This window comes from Carassius auratus, chromosome 28, assembly GCF_003368295.1.
Source record: "Carassius auratus strain Wakin chromosome 28, ASM336829v1, whole genome shotgun sequence".
In the NCBI taxonomy this organism is placed as follows: domain Eukaryota; kingdom Metazoa; phylum Chordata; class Actinopteri; order Cypriniformes; family Cyprinidae; genus Carassius; species Carassius auratus.
In genome coordinates, this window is record NC_039270.1 from 17,086,963 (window position 1) to 17,105,462 (window position 18,500).

The window sequence follows — 18,500 nt, forward strand, 5'->3', positions numbered from 1 at the left end:
TTTGATTTGATTTCCATTTAATCTCATTTAGGTTTCTATTAGCCAAGCCAGAAATGCAAAAAATGATGTTATTATACAGTCTCAGAGTGTCAAACCTTTCACTAGTAATAAAAATGGTCTTAATTAGACTTTTTGTTTAAAACAGTACATTGTTTATACCTTTATATACAGTGTTTTAAGAATAATAATTACAATTATTAATTAAAAAACAACAACGTTATTTACGCAGCACCTGAGAGAGTAAAATCTGTAAAAATGCTTTCAAAATCCCTCAGAGAAAAGGTCTAACATTTTTTATATTAACCAATTTTTTTTTTTTTGCAAAACTGTCAGTAGAGAAAAGCTTTGTGAACTGGGTCACACTAACCAGATAAACACTGACCCCTTGATTATCCCCCCAAGACCTTTACTAGCTTTTAAAGACGTCCCAGCAATAAAAACACACCACACCACTCATATATCACACATCCTGATTATTTTGATCCAGTTTATTAGACCACAGAGATAAATATGTCCTACAGTATCTGCATTTGCCATCACATGGAATATAAAATTTTAATACAGTGAATATTCAAAATAATTAGTATAAAGATGAATGCTACACCAATTCAGTTGCTGGTTAAAATACTAAAACACTACATTTAGCATCAACCTAGTGGTTACTTACAGGCAGATTCAGGTTTAGAATGCAAGTCTCCATTTACAGTTTTAGCAGTATGTTATTACAGAACTTTTTTTGTATCTTACTCGCTACCAATGGTTCCTTCTCAAACTTTCTTCTCCTTTTTCTTACATCACCCTTACCCTGTTTCCTCCCAACCCCTCCTTCTCTTCATGCATTCACCCCCTACTGATCCTTCTTTCGGATCCAGCAGAAGGAGTTCCTGCCCACCCAGAAACCAGGGAAGAGCTTCTCCTTGAAAGTGGTTGCAAACCGATGAATCAGTCTGACCTCCTTGGAGCCGTTCTCTCCATCTTCGACTAGGAAAAACTTGATGATGCCCGCTGGCTGGTCAGCGTAGATGCCGATGGTGGGACAGAGGGGAGCCTGGAATTCGATGTTCACGCCATTGTGCCAGACATGGTAGCAGGATCCGGCCCAGCCCACACCCCATGACAGGTCGTTCTCTCCCAGCCCACACTGGCCATCCTTAGCTTTCCGCCCAGCGCTTTCACACGCTGCCCCAATCACCACCCAGCCCTCGCAGTCCACCTCCCAGTACCCACGACTGCCCAGAAGACCCTCCTTACACAGCACCTTCAGGAGGATATTGGGAAAGTTACCCTCCCAGCAGTTGCATGGTTACTACATGTTGACATAACAGTCACATACACATTACATTCTGTCATATACTCACCCTCATGTCATTTCAAACCTGCATAGCTGTCCTTTTGAGTTGAACTTGAGAGTGAATGAATCATTCAGACTAGTTTTGTGAACCGTATCAGCGGATTAATTGAAATATTAGACTAATGATTTTTTTCATGAAGCAATACAATCACATACATGGAACTATGAAAGCCCATTTCCGCCACATAAAAATACCATGCTGAAAAATATGAGATAAGCATTATTATGACAAAATGTGAGATGTGTTATGACACAAAAGGTTGAAATTATGAGATAGAAAGTCATAATTACGACATGAAAAGTAAATGATAATTAAAAAAAAAACATCACAAAAGTTGATGTGACAAGTCATTATGACAACAACGAAACAATTAAATACTAAATAATAATCATGAGATCCAAACTGACATTAAATGTTTTGTAATTATTATGTCTTATTCTTAATTTAGAATGTCATAACACTTTTTATTAATCTCGATCATGACCTAGCATGTCATAATTTAAATTAATGTCATAAATATGGCGTTCATGCTTTTTTAATCTGTGCTCATGTGTGAATAAATGCCTAAATCAAATATGTCCATCATATAAAACAATCATGCCTCTTGAGAAGACTTGGATTCACTCATATAGATTTATATAGATTATTTTTTTGATTTCTTAATGCAATTTTTGAAGCTTGCTAATGTTAATTTTTATAAAACGTAAAAACTTTCAATCAAAGAAAAAAAATATGAGAATAAAATTTTTTTTCTGAAAACTAAAAATCTTTGGAAAAACATGAGGATGAGTAAATGATGAAATTTTTGCAAATTGTTTGCATGACTAAGCCTTAAAAACATAATTAAGAAGATAATAGCCACTAAACAGAAGATTTACGTGACCTGCACAAAAAGGGATTTTTATAAATCGCACAACAGAACAAAAGAAGCAGAGACAGACTGAGAGACTCCCTCACACACCTGTGGTGAATGTTCATATCTCTCTGGCCTGTCTAGAACAGGACACACTTCCTCTGACATACGTGACACTTTGGCTCCACCTTCTGAGAGCCACAACATTTTCTGAGCAGTTCTGTCATCCAGAGAGAGATTGAGCCAGTCTGAGAGAGAAATAACATTTCAGGGGTCAGGGGCATATTCAATTAAACTATATAAAAAGCATTAAAAAAATTAAATTCCTGTAATGTTCCTGCGTACATTTGATCAGCTCAGCTCTAGTATTGGGTTCAGGGATGTTGGGGTCATATGGTGGTGCCTTTTCTGTCATGGAAGGAAAAAGAAAGAGAAACAGGTCATTATATTTTATACCACGACTGCATAATCCTATTTAAATATCAGCTGTCTAATGGAGGCCCAAGCTTCATGTGATGTCTGTTACCTCGTTCTTAATAAACTAATATTTAGGAATAAATGTAAAATGCTAAACATTACATTTATTCTAATGGTTGTTTTTAATAGTGTAATGATTGCTTTATTGTTATTATTAATTTATGTAAATCCCTGTTTCCAGCTGACACATTTTTCAGGTTAAAAAATTACATTTTAACAACAACTAGGCTAATACAATTATTAACAATGCGATTATTGTTCTTTTTACTACACAGTTTATCTTTTATTAAGTAAGTGCTTTATAAGCATTCTTACATTCAAAAAAGATATGCAAATGCAGCAATACATTTCATATTTCACATGCATTTAGCCTTTATATATCATCTGTATTTGATATACACTGGAGGAGTCATGATGGTCTCAGAAACAGAGATTTGAATTCACCAAACTAATTGATGATTAAAAAAATCCTCACAGATGATGTTTTCAATTACATGCCCTAAAGCAGTGATATCAAAGTGGGAGAGTTATGTAATCAGTCTCCCTGTTAACACCATTATTTATTCAGTCCAGTTTGTGGATGAGGGGTTGGACTCAAAAATATCACGTGAACAATGCAATAGGCCAGTCGAATTTTCCCCATTCATTCTCTATCAGCCACTGTATGCTCAGTGGGCTCAGGGGAGGCTGTAACTGTCTCTGCTGGACAGTGTGTCACTTTAAACAATGTTTCTGGACAGTGGGGTTTTGGAGAGCAGCTGGAGAAAAAGGGGACGTTCTGGTTAAGACAGTGAAAACAGGATTGCATACTTGACAGTTACCTGCAGGGTTGGCTTGTGCTCTTGATCCTTTTCTTCCTGTAAGGGTGAGAACGCATGTCAATTAAAATCAGAGGTTACCAGCAAGCCATTTTAAGCGAAAGCACTGGCGGTTTGGAAATGATATTGACGCTACACAAGCATTCTAGAGTCTTCCCTTTCCTTACACTGCTTTTCTGATCCTCCTTCCTTACCTCTCCCGTGCAATATATCACCCTGTGGTATGCCATTCATCTACCCCCACTGTTGTTAGCACTGAATCATATAGTTTACCCATGCCTGTCAGGGGTTATGTTACGTCTAAGAAGCATGCTAGGCCTAAACTTACATTCACCATGGACACACATCATAGGCTCTGACAGCAGTTTCCAAGAATACATTTTTTGTTTCTGCCGCACTTCATTTCCATGGTGTTAGTGGTGTTGGCATGTTTATGTCCAGCACTGGGATGCAGGTTTAACACTTTTCTCGTTACTGTTGATTTTCTCAAGCACCTTCTGAGAAAGCCATCTGCAATCCTCTGGCTCGTGTATCAGAGCTCACACATTTCTTTTGCCTTCTTTTGTTCATGTGGACAGTAATATTAGCTGCTCCCTTGGGTTATTAGAATTATCAGTGGCATTAAGGGCATTGGTACAATTTTTGTCAGTTTAAGTGTGAATTGGATGTGAATTGCAGCAGCAGATTAGTGGCATTAGTCAGCTGTGTTTCTGCACATATAGGATGCTGCTGACAGGTCACTCCATCAGTCAGAGCCTGTTTCACCCTCTCTTCGGGACCTCTGCCTTATAGGGGCTGGTATGGAGGGAGTCAGGAAGAACAGGAGGGAGGGGCCGAGCAGAACAGCCATGGTCATGAAGCAGAGCTCCAAAATAAAACAAATCAGAAAGATCTAAAAATGTCGGATGTGGAGTCTGTGTTCACGCAGTCTGGAGCCACACTGACAGCTCTTCAAGTCAAGATTTTCTCCCTGGTGTGAGATTCAGCCCTGGTGTTTTGTAAGTGGTGACTGAAGAATGCTGTAAACAAGAGGTCCATGGAGGGGGTCCTGGTGAAAGCCCCGTTTCAAAATCCCCAATGTCCAATAAGGGATCATTCACAAAGCCTCGGTCACGTACATCCCAACACAAAATTGCAAAAGTCTGATGGCAGTTTCAGAAGACATGAGAAGGTGATGAGTACTGCAAATAATAATAGCTATTTATTTATGGTCATTTTTGTCTTGTTTTCCATGAAAAAAAAATTCAATAAAAATAATGACATTCTTAACACACTCCGAAAATTAGTAGCAAAACAAGAGCTGCTGGTAATTTTTTGTCCGGACATTATCTGTCAAATTTATAGACAACACAATGCAAGCATTTAAAAAGGGAAAAAACCTATGAAAAATAAATATGTAAAATTATTTTGCATTAACAGACCTTTCTTAAGCCTAGACTTTTAAAACAAGATAAATTCATTTAAAAAAATTGAAATATTACATTTATTAAACAACGGTTCATTTTACAAACAACATACATTTATCAAAATATAGTGAGGTTTATGCTTAAACATTATTTAATCAGTATGTAAATAAGTAGCTTTCACATTTTTATGTATATAATTCTCTAAAGGTTTATATTCTCTAAAACAAAGTTGTATTTTCTTGCAAAAACATGCTTCTTAAGAAATTAATTTTAAGAATATGTTTTTAATGGAAAATAAGACAATTTATTTATTTATTTATTTATTTTTACCATTGTGATTATGGGCTGAATCAAGTGTTTGAAAAGGTCACATCATTCACCAATTTGGAAACCGTGAGCATGGCACTGTGGGAAATCCATATTATATTTTGTTTCCACATTATAATTTATAACCTAAACATTAACCAACAGTTACACAGACAAGGCTTAAGCCCAGTTCCAGACTAAGTCTGAGTGGTTTCAACTGAACTGATCTTAAAATATATCAGTGCCTTTGTTTTGTCTCAAGATGGACCCAGTAATGTTTTTTTTCCTAAGGCACGTTTATAAAAATGACTTCAATGTCCTAATTGAGCTATGGCTTAATCCTGGTTTAGTCTAAGCACCGTCTGTGAAACCAGGCATAAATATGGTCAGCTTTTATCAAATCATATCAATAAAAGTGGCATCCTATCAACTGGAAGAACCATCTGCTATTGAGTAACTTTGAACTTCAGCTCTTTTTAGCATCAGCAGTTATGTTGATGACCTCAGGGTCTTTGCTGGGCTTTGGTGTATTTCGCTGGTGATGACAGTGCAGAGCAAGCTGTTTGTGTTGGACACGTCTGTGGTGTGCCTTGCCAACCCCTGCCATGCTACGGGCACGCTAGTATGGTTCATATTTGGTGGCTGGATCAAGGAGACGCTATGCATGATGATTTGGAAGGGAAGGCGATGGATATGATATTGTGGCCCCCAAAGTGTTGAAAAGCACATGCCGCGTGTCGGCCCTCTCTTGATCGCTTACTTGAAACAGGCCCGATGGAAAATAACATGAACAGACAGATGCACAAATAGAGGGATTCATGTCTGTAAAGGGAGAATTCAGAGGTGTGACCCATCACAGTCCTGGGAAAGACATTCAACCCGCTCGGATAAGACACCTTCTCGGATATTGGTTAGATCGGATCTCTCTGAACAGTGATTGAGTTGGTTTCCATGCTGACTTAGACTGCTGAGAATTACACACTCACGGTGCACCACGCTAAACTTGCCAGGTTTACTGCCATGCTCACTGAGTCAGATCTAAATCTCAGAGGGCATAAATAAAACAAGGACTGTAGAGCTGTGGAGATGAGTTACAGTGGAGAGTTTTACACTTCATTACCCCGTGATCAAGAAGGCGGCATGTCATCATTGATAAGTTCATCAGAAACCAGCAGGGGCCTCTTTTCATCTTTTAATGAGGTGCAAGAGGGTCCTAACAAGGTTATTGAAAAACATATTCTATTCTATTCTATTACCAATGAAAAAAAAGTGTTCAAATGAAAAACTTAAACTGAAATGAAATTGAGAGCGAGAGTGAGAGAGAAGGTGAGAGAGTTGTTGAGATGACAGATGAGGTCAACATGTGAAAGTAGAAGGGTGAAAGAGGTACCACACAGCTATATTAACACCTGGAAGAAGATTCATCTGATGAATGCTGGTCATTTCACTTGTATGTCAATCTTAATGTGTCATATTGAATTTGGAAACATTTTTAAAATATTTACTTGTAGTGGCGGGCATACACAATGTACCTTTCTATTATAATTGCATATATTTAAATGCGGAGTAAGGCACAGCTATGTATAACGCCTTCCATATGTGTGCATATGTTTGCATTTGACCTCTTTACCGTACTTAAAATAGTATGTAAGTCTAGAGGATTTTTGACAACATGCTTACCTTAAAATATATGCAGGCTGGAGGGGGTGTACAAGGTCTTGTATGGCCATCCCTCCTCTTATAATCATTTGTTGTCAATAGATTGAGTAGAGCAGCTGCTAAACTCTTTGTCACTGTTAAGACTATTATTATTTTCCTGTGAGATGTTAAGCTGAGCACAAGAGCCTGGAGAGTAACAGTATGATAATAATGTTCAAGGTGCCCTCTTCTCATGCTGTCGCTCATTAGTCTTTCCTGTGTAGCTTTGATCTGGGCTGTCTCAGAGTATGTGCAACTCACACAAACTGTCAGAATAACCCTCAATCAAGTCAGCATTGTGGTGACACTTTTAGTTTGTGTACTGTCACCAGCACTGTAAATACTGGAGGAAAGACGTCTGGTTGCATCACCAGGTGCATACCACAAGATGAATTATTTATTACATTTTAGACACACACACACACACACACACACACACACACACACACACACGCACACACACACACACACACACACACACACACACACAGTATTTTCCTTTGTTTTCCAGATGCACATGTCCGTCTAAGTACCACAAGCAGCATGCATTCATATCTACTATTGCTGCTGTTTTTTATTTTGTGTAATACCAAGATGGCAATGAGAAAAACTATTTTAAATAAAATAAAAATATTTATATTTATACATACAACAAAATATTTACTACAAATTAAATTAAAGTATATCAAATATAATAATAATAATATTTTTTGTAAAATTGAAGTTGTTTTAATGTTCATTTTACCCTTTCATTTATTTACAGACTTATTTTAATTAAATATAATAATACCATAACCACAGACTTTGTTTTTTTCTTCCCTTACATAGATTTGCTATTTTTCTATATATTATTTTTTATTTTGTATTTCCTTTTTTTATTTCTATGTACTATTTTATTTTTATTTAATTTTCTTACAATGTGAGTTTTCTCTGTCAATTTTATCGCCTTGCATGTCTTTGCAAAAGTGAATGTACAAAAACATAATAACTGTTTTAAAAGATGCTGTAGTTGTACTTATTTAGCATATTTGTCAGTGCCAGATTATTACAAATATAAAGCAACATCCAGGGATGCATTGGTAGCAAGTTACAGATCTTAGCAACAGTGAATGCATCCTGGCACACAGGTGAACCTGCTCTGCTGTTAATGCACTGATATAGGTGAGGAAATGAGAGCAGCCCTTACCTGCTTTCTTTACTTCTGGCATGATTCCGTTGGTGCTTGGGGTACTACTGGGCATTGCAGGGCTGGATGAGTGTCTTTCGACTCCGAGTCTCGCTGACTCTGGGTTCCCTTCTTATTTACTCTGTGAAAAAGGGGGAGGAAAAGACACTGCCGAAGGGGAGGGGAGGGGGTCTGTAGGTGGTCGAGGTGCTGATCATGAGGTCCATCCTGTTACCTAAAGCATTCACATGTTACCATCAGATGAGTCAATAAAAGGATATACAGCAGAACCGCACACAGTTATGATTGTGATTCTAGAAATACAATGCCATGATGAACCGATACGTATAGGTGCAGAGTGCAAAACAGCAGGGCATTTTAGTTTATTCAACTGAAAAGTGTTTAGTACACAACATTGAGAAAGAGTTTGTTTACACCAGAAGAAGACAGAATAGGTTCTTTAACCTCCGAGTTCAGCGGGGGTCTGACATTGCACTCACATTACTGTCATGTCTGAAGGACATCTTCACACGCAACCAAAGAGGTTTTTTGTTTACGTTGCGGGAAATGTTACGTATCCACAGCTACTTCGCTAATACGGTATCAGAACATTTTGACTTTGCAAATGGACCAGAAGGGAGCCTATTATTTAAGAAAAGTTCCCCTCATGAATAACTTACAGAAACTGAGAGTATAGTTGTGGCAAACCTCACATTAAAGCTCCTGATGCCTCCCGAAATGACAATAGCATTGGTTTCTTACTCAAACTGACAGATTGGAAAAACAATAAAGCTGTACTAATCTGAGGTGGATCCACTGGACTGCATTTCAAGACGTTATCACTCAGTAATGGGAGACATTTCTTCATCTCAAAGCGTCAGTATCTGTCCTGTCTTCATTCCTGATAAACGAGACAGCTGTATTCCTCATCCCTCAGACACTCATTCTTTTCACACTCTTCCTCTTAGCACCTCTGTCCTCTCTTTAATGAGGAACAGCTTTCCTTCCACGGAGCGCTCGGTTTCATTAGCTTCTCGCGCTTTGTAACTTATAGCGGTGGAATTTTAGTAGGTGGCAACTGTACGCTATGTTTAGATAAAATACAGAGCATTGTGTGGTTTTGTGAATGTATAGGATGTTTTAATAGACACCCTATGCTACCCTCCGAAATAGCATCGGCGGAATGACAATGATTTGTAGGCTAACCTGCACATGGTTTGACAATGTTTGTGTGCTAGTCTGTTCTGCATAAATCAAATCAGACTATCTGCATTGCTTATTTCACTTGTTTGATGCTAGTTACCTGTGATTTATGTACAACAGACTAAAACATTACGTAAATTACGGGCAGTGATAATAGTAATCATAACAATACTAATATCACATCATGATACATATTGGTCTATATGCATAGATAGAATATTTTTAAATCACACTGGCATCCCTGGCAGGTGTACTCTGAGTAACAGAGTAATTGTAATAGTAATTGTGACACAACTGGTCACATAGTGAGAGGATGTGAGATTTATGACTGTCCACTGACAGAGGTCTCTCCAAAACAGATGTTTCTGTTTCCTTTTCCTGCAATAAATATTGCGTTAGTCTCATATGTCATGCAGTTCTTCTCGTGGACCCAAATGAAGTGGATTGGGTTTGAGGATCAGTTGTGACACACCATGTATCTCTTGAAAAACATTCAAATTTCAGTCTTAATTTGCAGAAGTTTGGTGTCCTAAACACAATACGAATTAAGCTAAACTAGCTAAAGTAGCATGTCATATTGTGTCTGTTTCTCTTATTTGTGCTTTTTGAGTCTTTCTGTGGTGGTTTGGAAAAACACAGCGGCGGGCGAAGAGCGACAGAGTGTGCGAGAAAGAAATGCACTTACCATGGCACACACACACCTCTGTTCTGTCTCAGTTTCAACCATGTGCTTCTTGGTATCCACACATTCATCAGAGCTGCGATGATAGTTCTGCACTGAATTGGATCTCTATGTAAAGAAAATCACCTGACACCAAAAATGTACAGAGGTATAAACTCTTGAGATTTGTGAAGTCCGATGTACACTTTTTTTTTTTTTTTTACTTGTCATTAGCTTAACACAGCTAGAACGGTAGAAACAAATATACATCTCCTGCTGTGTTGTCCTTTGCCCTGGTACATTTTAGCCCACCAGAGCTGTTTACAGAGGCCTGTAAGCACAAATGTGCCAGACCTTTACATACCAGCAGATCCTTTTACTTCCAAATGACTTTGAAATTCATTCAAGCTCTCTCTTCCTTGCTTTAGAGTTTAACCGTGACATTGACTTTGGCCTGAAACTGTGATTGATTGAGGTCATTGACTTGTAGCTGACGACAAAATCTTTCAGAGAACACGGGTCGGGTGGGTGGCGTGGTCAAGGGTTTAGGGGAACACAACAGAGTGTTGTCAACACTGAGCCTCGTAAGATCCAGATTTACCACACACTGCCAAAGCTACACACGAGCGGGCCCAAGACAAACAGACCAACGAGCTGAGAATGACTGACAGATGACAAAGATAGCCACAGGTCTGCACGAGCCGGTCTAGAACATTCTCTCCCCAAGTTCGCTTCGGTTTACAGCACACACACTAATAGCTGTTTGATTAGCAACATCTTGTGAAGCAGGATAGACTAAATCTCAAAAAGCCATGTCTGTCGAAATCAAGCTTTTATGATTAATAACCAACTGTGGCCGTAAGCTGAGGTTTTTTTCTGAAACGCAATAAAAATAAATAAATAAAATATAAAATAAAAAAGCCTCTGACTATGGCTCTACTAATTAATACTAAATAATGGTTGAAAACAAAAATGTTTTAATTTGCTGGTGACCAATCTTCCATGTCAAGGTCTTATCCTACGGTTTTCTATTTGCATATATTGTAAACTGTAATTTATTTCTGTCATGGCAAAGCAGCCATCACTTCACTCTTCAGTGTCACATGATCCTTCAGAAATCACTCTAATAAGCTGATGAGCTGCTTCTCAAGAAACCAACTGAAAAAAGTTGTGCTCCTCAATTTCTTTTTGTGGAAATTGATTCTTTGATACAAAGTTCAAATAACCAGCATTTATGAAACAAAAAATATCTTAATAATCTCAAAATAAATGTTTACTTTTGATGAAATTAATTAAAGTATTAATTTCTTTTAAAAAAAATAATAATCTTACTGGCCTCAAACTTTTTAATTATAGGCCTAATGTAAATTGTAACTTCACTTTCAAACAGTAAATTTTTTTTTTTTTTCAAAGCCAAGCTCAATACATCATTCTCAGGCAATCAAATGGGTTTAAAAAGCAGTATCCACCTTATTTTCACTGTAAGAGCAGATGTGGTCATTTTTTAAATTTGATGGGTCTGGCTTTTTAGCTGTACAAAACAGATTGATTTTCTGCTTTATTTTGCAAAGCTAATGATTGAATTTTCCCTGTGGGAATGTTTTCGTTTATGCTAGTTTAGTATAGAGCTTTTACCATAACCATGATGAAGAGACATTTGGTTTACAGTAGATGAGTAGCTCTGGCATCGAGGTGCAGAGAGGTGTGGTATTACCAGCATCAACATGATTCAAAACAAGCTAACTCAAATGGCACTGGACCAGGAAACAAGTCTAAGAGCTACATATAAGAGGACGAAGAGATGAACTTTTAAAGCTCTCCATCCACTGATCACCTGCTTCAAAATGCCTGTATGATTTATAAATGGCATGACTTGTAAATAACCATGCTGACAACTTCAACGGTCATTAAACTATTTTATTAAATCAGAAGTAAAAACACAATCCAACAATACAGTTATAAGTTAAGTTCTTCAATCATTATCTTTCTAGATTAGAACGATCATTTGTTTGTAAATGTATGTGTCATTATGCATGTCCCTGAACTCAAAATCGGCTTTAAATTATAATGTACAACACAGGAGTCATCATCGTCCTCCGCCATTGGCCGCCCCACCTCCGGCTCCGCCTCCAGACTGATCCTGAGCTCCAGACATCATCAGGAAAAGAACCAGAGGGACAATATACATCCACTGGTGATGAAAGAGAAAAGAAAAACACAACAGAAAGTTTGAACACATTTGTACACAGTTTAAAATGCAACACATGACGGTTCCTTTTCAGAGACAATTACAAGCCACAGAAGTAATTGGTTTCCCCAAGCAAATCATTTTCAGTTTCATCCGTCCTTGCGCTCTCTTTGTCCAACCTCCACCACTCACTGCTTCTTACAAATGACTTTCCTCTGGGAGGGAGAAATCAAGAGAAATGAGACTGAAAAAACAGGAAAGAGTGAAGCAAGCAGTGTGGGTCATGAACATCTCTGAGCTTGAGACTACAATCATCTGCTAAAATTACCAGCAAACCTGATTGTGAGGCCATAAGTCCCTTATTAATTGAAACACCACTGATGGTCATGACCCAGCAGGAAACTTGCACAAAAAAAGCATAAGGAAACACACAAACAACTGAACATCAAGCTGAAACGGAGGATTTGAGTTTGTATGTACGTGGGAGCGTGGGCTGGCCCATATACACACACACACACACAACACTGAGAAATGCAGCTGGAGTGACAGAGTAACCAAGTAGACTAAAATGAGATTTCAGTACTTGAAATGAATGGAAATCAGCTCTGCTGGGCGCCCCCTGGTGGGGCCTGTGCTGAACTGGTGGCCATGAGGAACACTGCACCTCCCAGAATCAAATACCACTGGAACACAGCACAGACCGGCACAAAGTCAACACAGTCACAGCACAGTGAATGCAGAACAGCCGAGCACGACAAACGCTGCTGGAGAGTTAAGAGATCAGTCACAAAGAGGGACATTAGTACTGACAGGCGCATGTATTCAGGACTGGGAGGAACGGACCAGCAGCTTCAACACGGAGCAGAGCAGCAAATCAAATAACGGTTAGCTCAAAATACAACACCCAAACACATATAGACCTAGTAACTGTAAGCTTAGGCACTGCAGTCCACTTGTTCCACAACACAAACGGTTAATCAAACACTAAATATACAAATATGCTAATTCTAAAGAGACACAGTAGAGCAAAAAACTATTAGCAGGAGTTCATTTGGACAGGAGGTGAAATAAAGGATGAGAGGAGATTAATGTTTCGCACTTTTACTACCTAGATACTGTAGGTGTGAAAAAGGATCACGTTAATAATTAGTCAAATGTAAACATAATTGTTTATGTGAACTTAACAGAAACCCAAAGTTAAGACTGGGAAAACCGTAATGTGGCACGTCATACTGAAAAATGTAAAATACTCACATATTTGGCAAAGAAGGATTTCTGCTCTTGTGGGTTTTTGCCTTTCTTTTCCATTTCCTGTTCCATCCTCTCAATGAAGGGTGCTGTTTCAGGTCTAAATCAGAGCCAAAGAGACAAACAGGTAATGAGAACATATGCAGACAATGCAATTTGTGAGAGTAGTGTTTAGCTAATCTGTTAAGGACAAAGAGTGCCTTGAAATAAAAAAATATATATGTATCAGAAGCAGCCGTCTGAGAGAGTGTGTGTGTGTTTGTACTCACGCGGGTGCAGTGACTGGTGCCACGACACTTATTGTTGTGTTAAAGACTTCCAGGTCAACCTCATCCTCCACCTCTATCCCACGACATGACCCAGGGATTGTTACTATGGAAATGCCAATGATATATCCGCTGACATCAGTGTGAAGGGTGATGACGTCACTGAGGTGGGACTCCACCAGCGCGCACTTGGGAGAAAAGCAAGACCAGATTTATAGCTAAACAATATCCCAACTTCAGTATTTTGCATACATGTTACTTATATAAAAATATTTGTATTTATGTTTATACACGCACTAGAACTCATCCCTTATTCTCACCAAGGCTGCGAGATACAGTAAAAACATGAATGTTGTAAAATACTGGAATTTAAAATTATTTTCCATTTCAGCTTTTTTAAATGGCATTTATTAATTTATTCATTCTTCTTCTTCAGTGTCACACAGTCCTTCAGAAATCATACTAATACACTCAAGATATCTTTTTAAAATCATTATAAGTGTTATCAATGATTATATGCAATGTTAACATGTGACCCTGGACTGCAAAGCCAGTCTTAAGTGTAATTTTTTAAATAATAATAAATATTAAAATAAATAAATCAGCTTTCCATGTATGTATGGTTTGTTATGATCGGACAATATTTGTCCGAGATACAACTATTTAAAAATCTGGAAACTGAGGGGGCAAAAAAAAATCTAAATATTGAGAAAATCACCTTTGAAGTTGTCCAAATGAATTCTTAGCTATTCATTTTACTAATCAAAAATTAAGTTTTGATATATTTACTGTAGGTAATTTTCAAAAAAAAATATCTTCATAGAACATTATCTTTATTTAATATCGTAATATTTTTTGAAAATGAAAGAAAAATCAATAATTTTAACCAAAACAATGTTTTTTTGGCTATGGCTACAAATATACCCAAGCGACTTAAGACTCCATGTGCTCCAGGGTCACATCTGTTAATATTTCTGTGGAAACTTACACATTTTTAATGTTGCTTCGATGTATACATAGTTCAGAAGAACAGCATTTTATTTGAAATAGACTTTTTTTGTAACATTATAAATGTCTTTACTGTCACTTTTGATCAACTTAATGTACTTTTACTGGATAAAAGTATTGATTTCATTTAAATAAAATCTTACTGACTCAGATCTTTTGAACATTAGTGAGTGTGTATGTTACATTTAGTCATTTAGCAGATGCTTTTATCCAAAGCAACTTGATGAGGATATAAACACACACTCAAACATTTGTAATTAAATATATCTGATGTTGGTATTTGCAGGAGGTAGACTTACGGCTCTAACGAATGTAGTAAGGTACCCTTCAGACGGTCTCTCAGTCTGTCGATCCACCTGGAGAGAGACTCTAGGCACTCGAACCCTGTACAGACCGTCAGCTGCTGCCACATCCTGAGGGACACACACTATATTACACCACAGCAGACAGCAGATACACTTAACACATCTCAACATGACGGCCACTAATACCCTCACTTTCCTACAAACTTCCTCTTCTCACCTTAAGTGTAATCCTGTCTTTCTCAGAGAGCTGGTTTTGGGAGAGATACACACCATTTTCTTTTCCCCCCTTCAACTGCAGGGCACCACGAAGGCGAAATCTGGGGACATCATCTGAAACAAAGACAGACAGACAGACAGTGACTAAACTGCGAAGAGACACATTGGTTATTAATCAAGTACCTTAATACTCACCCACTTCAAACGAGTGCTCTAGTGGCACAGAGAACCCGCTAAGATCAGTGTCCCCCGCGTCCCCTGACTGGCACACAAAAACAAAAACGTTCACAATCGGTCGCCGTCACACACTCAGATCAGACAAAAACGTTCACAATCAGTCATTCTGTCACTCATTCAGATCAGACAGCAGCCGAGCACGCTAACCAGCTCCCTGCGCGAGACTGCAAATACACATCCCGTGACTGTGAGGTTTCACAGAGATACTGGACTTACTCTTCGACCATTATTGCATTCGCCAGATTGTGTCCATAAGAGCGTCACAGTTGACAGGACGGACAAAATAAGCGACAAGACTCTTCTCATGGCCATTTTGTCGCAAGCCTCGAAAGACTTCCCTTCTGTGTACCGGAAGTAACGTTACAGTGTTTCAAAACAAAAGTCGTGGAAAACATTAAAAAGCCGATCGAATGTCTGCCGTTCATTCATCCATTGCAGATTAATTATAATTTTAATGCGGGATTTTTAATCATTAATATATCTTACTGATAATGGTGCTTTGTTCCATTTTTTTAACCATAAGAATGAACTAACGTTAGAGAAAAGTTGCCAGGTCTAAAAAACAAAAAAACTAAACAACTAAACAAGCTCCACAACTTGCCTTCAACGAAAGAAAGAATAATTATACTATTAGCACTCGATCGATGTTATTTTTAAATACTTATATAAAAAAGGAAAGAAAGAAAGAAAGAAAAAACATTGGATAGAGCTGTGGTAGTTAGTGTTGTGGAGCGCTAGAGGGCGCAGAGCGCAGGCAGATTGAAGAGCGGCTGAGAGCCTCGCTCCGTCGCCGGGCGCAGTGGCGCGCGCCTGTAATCCAAGCTGCTGGGAGGCTGAGGCTGGCGGACCGCTTGAGCTCAGGGGTTCTGGGCTGCAGTGGACTATGCCGATCGGGTGTCCGCACTAAGTTCGGTATCGATATGGTGCTCCTGGGGGAGCTCGGGACCACCAGGTCGTCTAAGGAGGGGTGCACCGGCCCAGGTCGGAAACGGAGCAGGTCAAAGCCCCCGTGCCGATCAGTAGTGGGATCGCGCCTGTGAATAGACACTGCAGTGCAGCCTGAGCAATATAGCGGGACTCAGTCTTTTGTGTTTTTCATCACGTTCTCGTTTTAAATTGGATTAAGTTAATGTATTAGCTTGCAAATGTTAATTTTGGATTTAACTTTTAATGTTATCATGTAGATTATTCAACGTTGGCTTTCTCCAAAATTAAAAATATGCTGATTTATGTGTTTTATTTGCAATGTTGCACAAAATTAGGTTATTTTAAAGCCATTTTAGTGGCCAGAAAAAAAGGTGATGTACTGCCCCCTCTGTGAACGAAATTGAAAATACACCTTAATTTCGTGCAGCATGAACCACTGAACCAGTAGGAGTCGCTGTTCGCATTATTATTATTATTATTATTATTATTATTATTATTATTTATTTATTTAGTTCATGAGAGGGATTTTTTTTCTCCAAGGTTATAATCTACATTTGATATATATTTTAGATATCACTTCATGATTATTTATCACGAGTCTGCAATCAACATGGTTCACTGTAAGACCAAGAAGGATTTCCATTCAAGACATTAACGGACAAACTAGACAAAAACACATTGTTGACAATGATAGAGATCTTTAAGGTAAGGCTGCTACGTGAAAGTTCAATAAATATGTGCTCTCTGTTCTCTCTGTGGTTAACTTCAGTATAAGTTACCTATTGTCACAAGAGAATTATAAAGTGTAATGACTGCAGCTGGACACTAGAGAGTGGTTTAGTTACACAGGAGAATGTGCCCACGTTATGAACACGAGTGAGTCAAGTCACAGGCATTGATTGATTACAAGACCTTTCCATTCATCTCAAATGACTGTCTGCAGTTAGTAGTATTATTCTAGCATCTCACTGTCAATTTTTTTGCATGCTAGGCCTATAGTTTATAAGGCCTATGATCTGCCTGATTTTTATTGCACAGATTTTAACTTTTCCTAGTGAAAGTGTCAATAAAACGTTTTTACTACACATTTATAACCCCCCCCCCCCTTCTTGGATTTGGTTACCAAGAAGTCAAGTGTCAGTCAAGACTGGAAAATATGCTTGTGATATAATGAGGCATATAATACGTGATGTACGCACAAAGTAAGCTGAAGGTAAAATCATGCAAAAAGTATGAAACTATTATGTGTGTATTTAGATACAGCAATACTAGGTCTGAAATTACAGCAAAACGAGAAAGAGAGAGAGAGAGAGAGAGAGAGAGAGAGAGAGAGAGAGAGAGAGAGAGAGAGAGAGAGAGAGAGAGAGAGAGATGCTATTTTAGTAAAAAAAAATAATTTTCATTTTATGTGCCATAAACCACATTAAAAAGCCTAATTTGACATGTGATGTAAATAACAGGGTGGTGAAAATGTTTGACTTTCATGTTTATATAATTTAATAAACTAGTCGCAGTGTGGGATATGTTTTAAGAGAGTTTATTTCTTAAAAGTCCACAGGGCCAGAAGTGGCTGCAATGTTCTGTATAACCACCGTATAATTAATTATTGATGTTGTCTATTGATATTGGGTCTGACATATAATGTAATCAAATGTTTTCCAGTTTAAGCCATTACAGGCATGACCGAAGTTATGTGTGCTTAAAAATGTCAGTGTTCCCCAACCACCTCAAAACGTACTTATTTGCCTGAACATCCGTCATTGTAGTGAACCTAAAAGATAATAACTGCATTGACAGCACTTCCAGAATGGACCATCGGGGCCGCAGGGTAATCACTAGCTTAGATCGATTACAATCACTTACAGAAGCACACAGTTGTTGTGCTCCACAACCTCATTTTGTTCCGCACTGTTCTGTTCCTATTGTACTGTAAATCAAACTTACGCTCTGTCCCCCAATCAATAGTGTACGTATTTGAACCACTCAGTGCGGGACCCATGGATTGCCATTAAGATCCAAGGCAGGAGAAAAACAAACACACTCGCACCCTTTCATTTACATTAATCAGATGACAGTGAGGTAAGTGATACAGCGTGGCCTATTGGCATTTCCATAACTGAACACATAAGAGCGCCTGTATGACTGATAGACTGTTTCAGCAGAAGG

At 38.2% G+C, this 18,500-nt stretch overlaps 2 protein-coding genes across 3 annotated transcripts; both read right to left on the reverse strand.

The window, feature by feature from the left end:
- Positions 1-461: 461 nt before the first annotated feature.
- Positions 462-9,029, reverse strand: LOC113047031 (tripartite motif-containing protein 16-like protein). Its single transcript, XM_026208270.1, has 6 exons — positions 8,789-9,029; positions 8,097-8,310; positions 3,504-3,539; positions 2,551-2,613; positions 2,314-2,453; positions 462-1,258 (listed from the first exon to the last, which is right to left on the reverse strand). Exons 2-6 carry the CDS (start codon positions 8,149-8,151, stop codon positions 848-850), a joined length of 705 nt encoding a protein of 234 aa, XP_026064055.1. The 5' UTR covers positions 8,152-8,310; positions 8,789-9,029; the 3' UTR covers positions 462-847.
- A 2,809-nt stretch (positions 9,030-11,838) lies between these two features.
- Positions 11,839-15,782, reverse strand: LOC113047032 (ER membrane protein complex subunit 10-like). Of its 2 annotated transcripts, XM_026208272.1 has the most exons (8): positions 15,624-15,782; positions 15,366-15,432; positions 15,172-15,284; positions 14,949-15,062; positions 13,645-13,829; positions 13,382-13,475; positions 12,711-12,810; positions 11,839-12,130 (listed from the first exon to the last, which is right to left on the reverse strand). In XM_026208272.1, the coding sequence occupies exons 1-7, from the start codon at positions 15,717-15,719 to the stop codon at positions 12,727-12,729; spliced, it is 753 nt and encodes a 250-aa protein (XP_026064057.1). In that variant the 5' UTR covers positions 15,720-15,782; the 3' UTR covers positions 11,839-12,130; positions 12,711-12,726. The 2 variants fall into 2 exon arrangements, with proteins under 2 accessions (XP_026064057.1, XP_026064056.1); XM_026208271.1 differs by lacking the exon at positions 12,711-12,810.
- Positions 15,783-18,500: the final 2,718 nt, after the last annotated feature.